This window comes from Gekko japonicus, unplaced genomic scaffold (genome assembly GCF_001447785.1).
Source record: "Gekko japonicus isolate JY-2015 unplaced genomic scaffold, Gekko_japonicus_V1.1 scaffold760, whole genome shotgun sequence".
Taxonomy (NCBI): Eukaryota; Metazoa; Chordata; class Lepidosauria; order Squamata; family Gekkonidae; genus Gekko; species Gekko japonicus.
Window position 1 is genome coordinate 449,367 of NW_015169798.1, and position 12,230 is coordinate 461,596.

At 39.3% G+C, this 12,230-nt stretch overlaps 1 protein-coding gene across 1 annotated transcript in view; it reads left to right on the plus strand.

The window, feature by feature from the left end:
• Positions 1 to 6,871, plus strand: part of PM20D2 (peptidase M20 domain containing 2) — a 34,731-nt gene extending 27,860 nt beyond the window's left edge. The window contains exons 6-7 of the mRNA XM_015417078.1: positions 1,630 to 1,737; positions 4,307 to 6,871. Of these exons, the coding sequence (XP_015272564.1) occupies positions 1,630 to 1,737; positions 4,307 to 4,512 (314 nt within the window). The 3' untranslated portion in view covers positions 4,513 to 6,871. The remainder of the gene's footprint in view (positions 1 to 1,629; positions 1,738 to 4,306) is intronic.
• Positions 6,872 to 12,230: the final 5,359 nt, after the last annotated feature.

Below are 12,230 nucleotides of genomic sequence, written 5' to 3' on the forward strand. Positions count from 1 at the left end.
GAAAGCAAATGAGTTCTTGAAGCAGCAACTGGGAAGGTCCGGAGAAGATGAAGACCAGGATAAAGAAAGCAGTGAAAACTCTTCTTCAGCTACTGAGGAGGACTCTGATTCAGAGTTGGGGGCTGCGGCCCCCAAAAGAGATTATGATTTGAGGAAAAGAAATGCTAAGAAATGAGATGCAGAGGAACTCTGAATTCCACCTTTAAGAAGCTACATTTAAGTTTGATTCTTTTGTGATTGCCTTAAACAGTAATTGAGATTGGGTTGGGGGGAATATTGGCTAGATTTAAACATTCAAGAACATTGTATTAATAATAGATTAGATTAATCATTTTATAAGCTTATGTAATGATCTTCACTACTTGGGGTTTTAGTGGTTAACTTTCCTTTCTCCTGTAGATATTAGATTCCCTTTCCTATTTTCTTTGTAGTTTATACAAAAGCGATAAAAAAAATCCCCTTCGGGGGGCAAAAAAAAGCTTGGAGCTCATTTCTTTATGTTAACACTTAATTCAATGTAAGCCATTAAATAGAAAATCAGAACTTGGGTCCCTCCTCTTTGCAAATTATCTCTGCTTTAAAAGTATAGCTTTCACCCCTAAATCAGTTTTAGTTACGTCCTTTTTCCTCCCAGTTGTGCAGTGGAATGAATTAAGTTGGCTGTGCAAAATGCATGTAAGTAGCCTTTTACACCCAATTTTTCTAATGTTTCTTTGCTAAGCCTGACACTTTTCTTTTGTGCTTTAAACAAATCTGTTATTTTTTCTACTCTTATTATGGACTCTTGTCATATATTCCATGGCTAGGGAGTAGAGCTACTGTCTAATGCAGGTTCTTCTCTTCATCTGTAGCTATTGCTGCCTGCCATGTGCATCACTATTACTCTCTTCTTTCATTCCCTTCTTACAGAATTTTTTTCCAGAACTTTTATTTGTAAATGGAATGGAATAAATGCAAATATAATATAATCGTGTTGAATTTGCACAATTCCAACCACAAATGTTTTTGACACATAATCTAAATTTATTGGTGCAAAATGTATTTGATTACATATACCCTGCTTTTCCCCCCATGGGGACCCAACATGGCTTATATCATTCTTTATTTTATCCTCACATCAACGTGGTAGACTGAGTGTGTGTGGCTGGCCCAAGGTTACTCCACAGATTTCTGTGGCAGAGTGGGGACTCAAACCTGGTTTTCTCAGACCCTAGTCTAACCACTACACCAACTGTGTAGTAACTGTATAACTTGTACCTTTAGTAAACTATCCAGGGCATTTGTTTTCACTGTACGTTTAATTCTCACAGGTTTTGTCTCTTCTACACCAAACAGAGAGCCAGTTTGGTGTAGTGGTTAAGTGCGTGAACTCTAATCTGGGAGAACTGGGTTTGATTCTCCACGCCTCCACTTGCACCTGGCTGGATGACCTTGACCTTGGGCAAGCCTTAGTTCTGATAAGAGCTGTCCTTGAAAAAGAGCAGTTTCTGTCAAGAGCTCTCTCAGCCCCACCTACCTCACAGGGTATCTGTTGTGGGGAGGGAAAGGAGTTTGTAAGCCGCTCTGAGACACCTTTGGGGTAGTGAAGGGCAGGGTATAAATCCAATCTCTTCTTCTTCTTCTTCTTAGGTTCTACTGATTTTGGAAATGTTACCTTTGTGATTCCTGGGATTCATCCCTATTTTTACATTGGGTCAAATGCACTGAACCATACTGAGCAGTACACAGCTGCTGCAGGTTAGTGGAAGTAAGCTGTTCTTATTCAGAAATATACGGGTGCTTTTTACAGATCAAACGTGGATCCTGTCCTTCAAGGAGTTTGGTATTGTTTTACAATGCAATCTTAAGCACATTTACACAAAAATAAACTCCTGGTTAATATGCTTAGGTTAGTATGTCTTAGTCTCACAATAACCCTGTGAAGTAGTTTAGGTTAAGGGGGGAGTTACTTAGCAAATGTTTTTGAACCTGGGTTTTTGGCATCCAAACTGGTACTCTAGCCACTTTCCAGTAGACTGTGGGAGTCTGGAATTTGTTCACACATTGTTAAAGAAAATGGCTAGAAATTGTAGTTACAGAGTGTGATGCTCAGTTGTAGTTGTATTTTCCTCTTTAAAACTCCATTACTGTTAAGAGAAAGATAACAGCCCTTTGTGCTGGTTAATTTGACCAACTGTTAACAGGTGATGTTTGTTAAGGATGAAGTCTTTGCATGTTGACTGGAAAAGGTCACGTTTATTAAATTGTTAGCACGTTAGTGGGGAGATAGTGGATAAATTAGTAGAAGGCTAGTCTTTTAATCTTCATCTCTTTTGACGATGGAGGATTCTCCTGTGGCTGAACCAGACTATCAGGAGGTGAAATTGTTTTGCAGCTGGCAAGATTGAAAGTTTTGTTACCCTCCTGTCTGAGACTTTCTCGGGAGCAAGAACCTGCTTTTAAAGACAAAGTGAGATAGTTTAAGTGGCTGGGTTCTTTTTTAAGTTTTCTGTTTTGGATTCTCGTAAGTACTAATATTTGTTCTTTTGTAAAATAAATTGTCTTTCTTTTGAAAGATGTGGTTAATTGATGTGCATTAGGGATCTGATAAAGAAAGAGCCCATGACACCTCTAGTGAGTTTCCCTTTCTCCGGGTCAGGAGGGGGGCTATATCACAGGGTGCATCACACAGAGGCAATTCAGATGGCAATCCAAGTGATTTCTTGTAGTAATTTTTTGAATAGTTAGTCATATGTATGAACTTCCTGATCAGTGAGGAGAATTAATCATGCAACTTCTATTTAATTATTTGAGTTGCGGTCTGCCTATTTCACTGAGACTCAAGGTGGATTATGCAGTGTAAAACAATGCAGTCAAATAGCAGGGGAGATCTAATAACTAATGCAATAGGATTACAAAAACTAGAAACAGTGCAAAGGAGTATCAAGTATGATACAGAAAGTATTTTAAAAAGTAGAAAGCAATGCAGGAAGAGCAGGATACATACAACACCCAGTGGTACATAGTCCTTTTCTCTTTATAAAAGTGCCTTTCTGAACCATTCTGTGATAGTATAGTCTTATTACCTTCATAGAAATGTCCTCCTGAGCGATGCTGTGTGACATGGTTCTGTGACATATTACTATAGTAATGAATGCATCTAGGTATAAATGTGTGCTCCATTCACAGGGAACTCTTGATTTACTTTTAGTGCTTTAAATGGCACAAGAAAAGCCCTATTTTTGAAGAATTCATGTCTCTTACCTACATTCCTGTAGTTCTTCTAAACTACTCATGGATGTTCCCTTGTATAATTTACAGCTTGGCTGCTTGTTGAGTACAAGTGGCAAATTGCGCCTTTGATTACCAGCAGCAGTAATAAAGTTGGATGTTATGAAATTTGGTATTCAGACTATTAAAAATTTAATTTAAATGACTATTGCTAGTAGTATTTTAGTATAGTTGGAAAAACTTACACATGTGTAGGGGGAATAAAGTATCCTTAATTCCAGAGCATCTTGAACTCAACTTTGTAATGAGGGAAACTCACCCTTCTATAAATTTCTTCAGAATTGTGGAACAACTGTACAGTCATACTTGCTTCTTAAATGTGCTTACTAGTTCTGAGTAAGGCAGACAATACTCATGGCTAAAAAACTGATTCTGATAACTGACTGAAATGGCTTACTTGGACCAAAGTAATGCCAGTTTGGTGTAATGCCAATTTGGTGTACAGATGGAAGTTTGGTGTAGTGGTTAAGAGTGGCGGGCTCTAGAGAACTAGGTTTCCCCCCCACTTCTGCACATGCAGCCAGCTGGGTGGCCTCGGGTCAGTCACAGTTCTCAGCTGTTCTCTCGAGCAGTTCTGTCAGGGCTCTCTCAGCCCCACCTACCTCCCAGGGTGTCTGTTGTGGGGAGAGGAAAGGAAGGAGAATGTAAACCGCACTGAGACACCAAGTGAAGGTATAAATCCAACTTTTCTTACATGACTGACTGATACTATACAGCTGAACTGCAATTCTGAATGGATTCACAAAGGAATTTCCCTTAATGATTTCAACTTGAAATGTTTTGGGAACAAAGGGTGCCATCTTCCTACGTACCCTGTTTCCCCGAAAATAAGACCTACCCCAAAAATAAGCCCTAGCAGGATTTCTATGCATTCGTGGTATAGGCCCTAGTGTGTCTTCTTGAGAAAAAATAAATATAAGACAGTGTCTTATTTTCGGGGAAACACGATAGTTGTTTTTTGGGGGGATTTGCTGCATCTTTATGGTAGCAGTTTTATCCATTTTTGTTTTTGCTTGTGGGTTTTAATTTATCTTAGGGTCAGAAGAAGCACAGTTCTATGCCTTGCGGACAGCTAAAGCTTTGGCGATGACTGCGTTGGATGTTATTTTCAAACCAGATCTGTTGGAAAAGGTTAGAGAAGATTTCAGAATAGTAAAGCTGAATGAGGAAGATCACTTCAATGCACCTGAACATGGAAAAGGGTCTCTTCTTGGTATTGGAGCTGCATGTGCCTCACGCTGAAGAACAGCACTTTGCAAGTTTAAACCCAATAGAATATCCTGAATTGTTCTACTTGAATTCTAGGGAATGTTTAATAGCTGAAGAGATGCTGACGTTTTAAGTGGCGCAACTAAATGACCTCAGTGTACTTCGAAAATATCTGTGGTCTAGTGTCATGTAACTGTCTGAATTTGGCAGACAAAATTACATGATGATTTCTCTGCAGTGAATGAAAATGTGCTGAATATCTTAGCTTTGCAGATTTTTGCAAGATATCTTTTGAATTGCTAGTACAATTGCTGAAAAGTTGAGTTACTCATAGTAAATGTTGCCTTATCAAGGAACTATGAAAGATGTTGCATGTTCAGCTTACTATATACAAAACAACCAAATGCAAACAATCAGGAATAACTAGTGTACTGGATACATCTTTGAGTGTTTAACACAGGTTTTTTAAAGATAACAATGCCAAAGGCTGGGTTGCTGTTACTCAAGATGTGTTCAGGTCAGAAATTTGTTTTTGCTTCCAGATAGTCACACTATTTGAGACTGAGAGCTCAACATTTGAAAATACATTTTACTACTTGGTCATTTGACTGTTTTTTCTGAAAGGCTATATTGTAATCACTTGATATTTCACTTGTAATGGGGCACTACTGTTCTGTCCAATCTGTACTTTCTAAGTCACGTATATCCCATAGTAGTTGCGCATAGAGGAATTAGGTTTCTTGATTCTAATGAACTACAAGTATAATCTCACAGATCTTTCCCATCTTTTTCCAGCAGCACCCTTTTGATTGCAATAACTTGATGGGTGGGAGGGAAGAGCCTTGTAGGCAAAATACCACAGGAGGCTGCAGAAGGACAAGAAATTTGGTTGAAACTGGCCCCAACTCATTTTCACCAGTGGCCCTTCCAACAGGTGGAAGAGCTCCAGTGCAGAAGATGATAGTGGACTGATTTCATCAGATTCTTTTCCTCCATAGTGGCCCTTGTGCCACGTGGTGTTTTGTCTTCAAAGCTCTCCCAGCACCCATCATCAGCTTTTAATGGGCTGTAGGGGAGGGTACGCACCACTTCTGGTTGTGGGATCCAATCCAACAGCTTGGTTCCAGCAGAGCATTTTCATGAGTGGAAGGATTTCTGACCACAGCACACATCTCACTCACCTCCTGTTGCAACCCAAAATGCTGTTTAGGCAAAAAAAGTTATCCTCCATAGACAGAAATCTTTCCATGCACAGAAACACTCCTTTGAATCCAATCCTACATGTATAAAACAGGGTAGCCAGTGGAACCCAGTTCCTAACAAAATGCGAGTGCTTGCTTACCTCAGAATTCATTACGTATTAAATGTAGGTGGTTGTGTGTGACAGTTAAAGATGAATATTTTGTACTTACAGGATCAGAAAAGCACTCTGGTAAGCTCATGGCTGAAAACACTTTACTGTATAGTCTTGTCATGCACTAGTAGATCTGTATATGGAAAAATAATTCATTTCCTTAATTTAGATGCAATACAAACTAGATTGTTAAATGATGAAGAGCTGTATATTGGTGTTATACAGGTAAAAGTATCCTTATGACCACATAGAAGGGGGAGGGTTGTAGAATTTTCCACTTTTCTTTTCTTAGTGCACAAGGGAGAGAAGTTTTAGGTATGCTACCTGGAATAGCTACAAATGTCAGTCTCCAGTATATTTCGCCCTCTAATTTTGTTTCATATTTATATTCATTTTTTAAAATGGAATTACCTATAATTTTTGTCAGTTTGGCCTCACTGTGACGCTACCAGCAGCGCTTTTTGCATCTAGCAGACATCTGAAGGAAAGCTTCTGAAAAAAAGCTACAACAATCAGCTAATTTAGACAGTACCAGCTTCCTCACCTTTCCCCAAACAAATGTCTCTATCTCTTCAAGAAGCAGCAGCAAGTTTTGGGCCTCAGCTGTTGAACTGTAATGGGGTAGACAGCTGGATAAAAAAGCTGTGTTAGACTCCATGGAAGACACAGTAGGACCTGCTACACCTGAGCTTGTGCTCAAACAGCTTCTGGGCCAGAAGTGAACAGCCTTTGCAGTTTGCAAGTAGCCAGCCTAGTGGCTGCACCTGTCAGTAATCCTTGTTAGGTGTTCCTCTTTCACTCAAATGTTGTCCTTTTAGCCTCTTTTATCTTCTGTGGGTAATGTGAAGATAATGCAGATGCAGTTGTATGCATTTTGCCAAAATCCTTCAGGGTAGTAGAAATAAAGTGACAAAGCTGTTATTTAATTTCATTTTCAAGTACAAAACAGATCACCCATGAGAGCTGTCCGGAAATATATAGACCAGTGATGGCGAACCTTTTAGAGACCGAGTGCCCAAGCTGTGACCCAAAACCCACTTCTTTATCGCAAAGTGCCAACACGGCAATTTAACCTGAATACTGAGGTTTTACTTTAGAAAAAACAACTCATACATTAACTTAAGATGATCCAAACAAAGTAAGGAAAGCAATCCCAAATGCTTTCATTTACTTAAAATTATTTGGCAGAGAATTTGACACTTTAATGATGGTCTGGGCCTGGCTGGGGCGATGGCACGCGTGCCCACAGAGAGGGCTCTGAGTGCCACCTCTGGCACCCGTGCCATAGGTTCGCCACCACTGATATAGACCATGACTTGAATTACATCCTTTTTCCTAGCAAGAGCAGTTCACCAAATAGACTGGCATGTATCCTGCCAATCTGCTTTAAATGGCTTGGCCACTGGAGGAAGGTTTCTTGTAGACTGGAGGAACATCCAATAGCCTAAGGTGGAATACTTGCTACTACATTAAATTTTTGGGTTGTGGTGAAAGTACTGGCTCCCTTCTCAGTCCGGAATGGACTAGTTTGTTTGTCCTTTTGGACTAATTAAATACCTTAATTAAAATCAGTATTCTTTCTATGTGTGTGATATGGTTTCTCTCCTTTGTGAAGTAAGGCAAACTTGTAAATAACTGCTCTCCGGCTGCTTATGTTGAATCTTCACCTAAGCTGGGTTCTTTGAAGGTTACACATGACTAGCATAAACACAGGTGGGCAGAAGGCATGTAAAATGCATAGTAGTAACTTCTATAAATGCTTGCAATTGGAGTAAAATGTCTACTTCCTGCAAGGATGAGTGGTGTGTATGACATTATTTTCTCATGCAAAGCTATTAATAGAAAATGTTGAGGAGTGCTTCAGGAAAATGACACTTTTTTTGAAGTCTTTGTTATGTTGGCCTCTTCATTTTGAGCTTCTGCTTGCAAGCAACTCACTGAAATTAAGAGGTTTTTTCATACTGCCCCAGAAAGGGTGAATTTGCACTGCATTGAAAGCTGAATAATCCCTAATACGTATGTGGCTGTGTTTATATGCATGTGTATATGACGTAAATTAAAATTACTCATCTTGAATGTTGGTTTCAGTGTGGGATGAGAGGAGGTTTCTCACCTCCACTGTGAGATATCCTTATTTTAAAAGTTTTATGTAATCTTTTCCTTATAAATTTCAAACATCAAATCAATTGACAAACACTGACCATCAACATGTTTTGAATTATTCTTTGCATTAATGCCATTAGTTGTTTAATTAAGTTAATCTTTGTATTTAGTGTATCTTAACGTACAGTACTAAATTAAAAATTATCTAATATGCTGCTGCTTGTGCTACATAGGCTTATCACCTTACTTTCCTTTGTATATGTGCTACATTATTCTACAAGAAAGCATTCACTTTCGGCTCTGGTAAGTGGGTAATGTGTGCTTCTTCACTGTGCACATTTGCTTGCCTAACCAGTCTCTTGGTAAATGTCAAAAACTTGCATTCACATCTGTTGATCAAATAAAGTGTTATATTCAAATCCACATTCCACTGAAGCTGATGATGAACCTCTGCTGACCTTTTAGTTTGTCAAAAGGCAATTTGAGAAAGCATTTTAGCAAGTCTAACTGTGCTTAAGATGTAGGCATTTCTGATTGATTCAGATTGATATATGAGAGAGCAACATTTTTATAAGCTACTTGCAGCTGCTGTTCTGAGCCACAAAGTTTTGAGCCTCATATTTGCATGTTGAATGTACTAGAAATTAAATATTAGGAATTTTTTAAAAATTTACCTCAGTAATGAATTTTTTTATTATTCCTGCCATTCTAGAAGGAGAGAAGCAATCTTCTTTTTAATACTGTATTGTATTTGTTTCCATGGGGACAAAAATTAGACCTTATTAATGCCTGTGTGATTTATAGGCCAATATTTAGATCCATGTCTCAAAGTTTGACTTTTTTTAAAAAAAAGTGTTTGACTTTTTTTTAAAAAAAGTATCAAGTCTATAAAAAATTACTATGACTGCATTTTAAATAATACACATTTTAAATGTGTGTATGAACTGTTTTAGCTGTCTTCATCCAGTTAGGTAAACATGTTTCATGTAATAATTGTTCATTGTTTTAGGAAAGGCAAGGCTCATACTGGGACAGTGGGTGCAGGAGCCCCTCACAATCACTACCCAGGCTAGCTGAGCCAGGGTATTCTATAGCCCTTATCAAGGCTTCCCCAGCCTCTGTGTAAGTTAAACTTCTAAATGCATCCTCCATTAATACCAAAGAGGAACAAAGTATTTCATTCAGCTGAAGTGCTTTCCGATTTTTCTGCTGAAGCAATCTAGCCATATAGGTTGTCACATGGTGTACAGATTGTATGTTATGTGTCTGTGTCATTTACACTGTTCAGAATGGACAAGGGTTCCAGTTCCCACTTGCAAGGTGTTAGTGCTGCATATTTACGGCTCGCAAGGCAGCACAGATAATACCATCAAGAAGTGTCACAGCCCATTTGTTCTAGGTTACACTCAAATTTTATGGTGAATGTTTTATGTAGAAAACCCTCATTCAGTGGCTTCTGCTGGGCAGTGCCAGGGACATTATTTTGATCTCTTGCTTGTCATGAAATCAGTACTTTTAGCAGACATATACTTTGAGAGGAGGAAAAAGAAATGTTCTTGTGTAGTAGTTCACCTCAGTGGGATGATAGCACCCCTTTCTTTGAACAAAGAAAGAACACTGACTTTACTGTGTGTTTCTGTTAAATGTTATGGACTCGTACAGCTTTCCTGACAGTTTTTAATTTCATTTTCTTTGTGTGTATGTTTGATTTTTACTTGAGGGATCTCTAAAAACTTGCTGTCGTGACAGTAATATTTTCTTATTGGTACAGCACACTGTGACACAATAAAATTATATGCCAAAAAGACTACATTACCCTTAGCTGAAAAGAGAAGGCAAGTTGCTTTAAACCTTGAGTGTGTACAGCAACTTAAAGTACAACTTAAACAAGTTAATGCAATGTTGAAAGCACTGTCCCATTTGGCCCTTGTCGCTGTCATTTCATTTTCAATACTTGCTGTGAGTTCAGTGCCATTTGCATTCAATATTAATTAGCACACTTAAAATCTATGGCCAGGAGGACAAGCTACTGGTATGCTAATAACAGTGTGTGAATGGCCCAAGAACATGAAGTAAGCCCTTTTTTAAAAACGAGGCAGCAATTTTGTAGAGTACTTATATGGATAAGTACCGCTTTCAAGTAATATCACTAGCCCTGTTTGCATGTTACAGTGAATACACAGAAATCCTGCATATGCATGTATATGCACTTGCTTGTAAGAAAGAGCCAACATGTATTCATTTTACAAACCAGGAACCAGTGCCTGGATAAATGTGCAGTTTCAGTCACATGTTCAGTTGTCCCTGTGTTTAATGTAACAGAAAAATAAAGCATACACTGCGCGTGGATTGTATGTGCATTCGCTGTGACTTGTGAACAGAGCTCCTGTGCTGTTCTAAAATTCAGCCAGAGACAATATCTGAAGTGGTGAATCTTGGGAGATGCTCTTTCTTTGTCAAGAAGACTTAGTGTTTTGTTCCTGTAGTGTGTGCGTTTTACTAGGTCATGACATTTGGCACCACAGCGGCCTGAAATACTTGTTACATTGCATTGATTGTGGCATTGTGCAATTGCTGATTTCTTTCAATGTTGAGTTTTTCTCCTAAGAGTTCTACCGGCCCCCTTCATCCAGTGTTTATGCACTGGTGATGTACAGACTTCTTGACACACATGCCACAAGTCCAAAGTATATTAAAATGCCACTTTGTGTGCACACTGCGGAACGTATGCATCCTGTCCATCCTTTGCACTTTGGGGTTGATGTGCCCCTAATTTACTGTACTATTAGCAGGCAGCCCTGACCTGGATAGCATGGCTTGCCCAATCTTGGAAGCTAAGCAGGGTCAGCCCCAGTCAGTATTTGGATGGGAGACCACCAGTGAATACTGTGGTCATGATACTCAGGCAGGCAATGACGAACCACCTCTGAACGTCTCTTGCCTTGAAAACTCCATAGAGTTGCCATAAGTCAGATGGCAAAAAAAAAAAGTGCAGGTCTGGTTTCCCTGCCACAGAATGTCCAGGCCTGCTTCAGATTATCCTACCTGTGTTGTTTGTGGCACTCATGCTGTACACTCTGGGGTCATCCATTTGGATTTTAAAGTGTGGCTGCCTGTAATCTCCTGAAGTAACAGCAGCAACTTTTTTATGCTTTACTGAACAGAGTGCAAATTCCTAGTAGACAGGTCTTTAATCCTGGGTAAATTATTTATGATTTCATAGGCTGTGAAACTCTTGCAGTGGGGTAGCTGCTTTTTAGTGCCACCAGATATCGCTTGCTATCTATGTCTGGAGTTTTTAAGAATGTAAAACTTAATGAGTAGCTTGATGATTTACTTGAGCATGTACAAATATATTTCCAGGCTTCTTCTTCTGAAGACATCTCTGCAGGTTTGTTTTGCAGTGATAATTTCTGGCTCAGATATTTGTGGAAAGGATACTGTTCAGAGGCTAAAGCAGCCTGTTGTGCCATCTTCAAATAATTTTAAACACTTGAGATCTGATATACAATCTATTGCTGTAAAGTAACTTTGGTAAGCATATTATATTCACTTAGTGCGCCACTGTTCATGTATCATTATTTTGTATATTCAGCTTTAATGGTATGCTGTGTGTTTGTACTTGTTGGACTGTAAGAATAAAATTATTGAGTCTTGCACAATATCCCTTCATTGTCATTAAAATTATTCGGGAAGGAAGGAGAAAGAGCACCACCAATGAGATGAAGAAGAAGAAGAAGAAGAAGAGATTGGATTTATCCCCCGCCCTTCACTACCCAAAGGTGTCTCAGAGCGGCTTACAAACTCCTTTCCCTTCCCCTCCCCACAACAGACACCCTGTGAGGTAGGTGGGGCTGAGAGAACTCTGACACAAACTGCTCTTTTTCAAGGACAGCTGTGCCAGAGCTTGTGACTGACCCAAGGTCACATCAGCAGGTGCAAGTGGAGGAGTGGGGAATCAAACCCGGTTCTCCTAGATTAGAGTCCGCGCACTTAACCACTACACCAAACTGGCTCCATTCCTCCTAGCGGCTGGAGTCTATTGAACCCTTGTGATAGCTGGGGGCACTACCTGGATCTATGTAGCTGTCTGATCTACACAGTACTGGCCAGCTTGTGGAGCTGCTTGTGAGTTTTGAAGAGGATACAAACTGAGCTAAACAGTTGAGATGAGACTAGAGCTTTCTAGCTCACATTTAGGCACTACATCACCTAGCTTCCCATTCTTCCCAGATATGTGCACTGCAAGCCCGGATTCCCAGTAATGACATTTTTATTTATTTACTTCATTTCT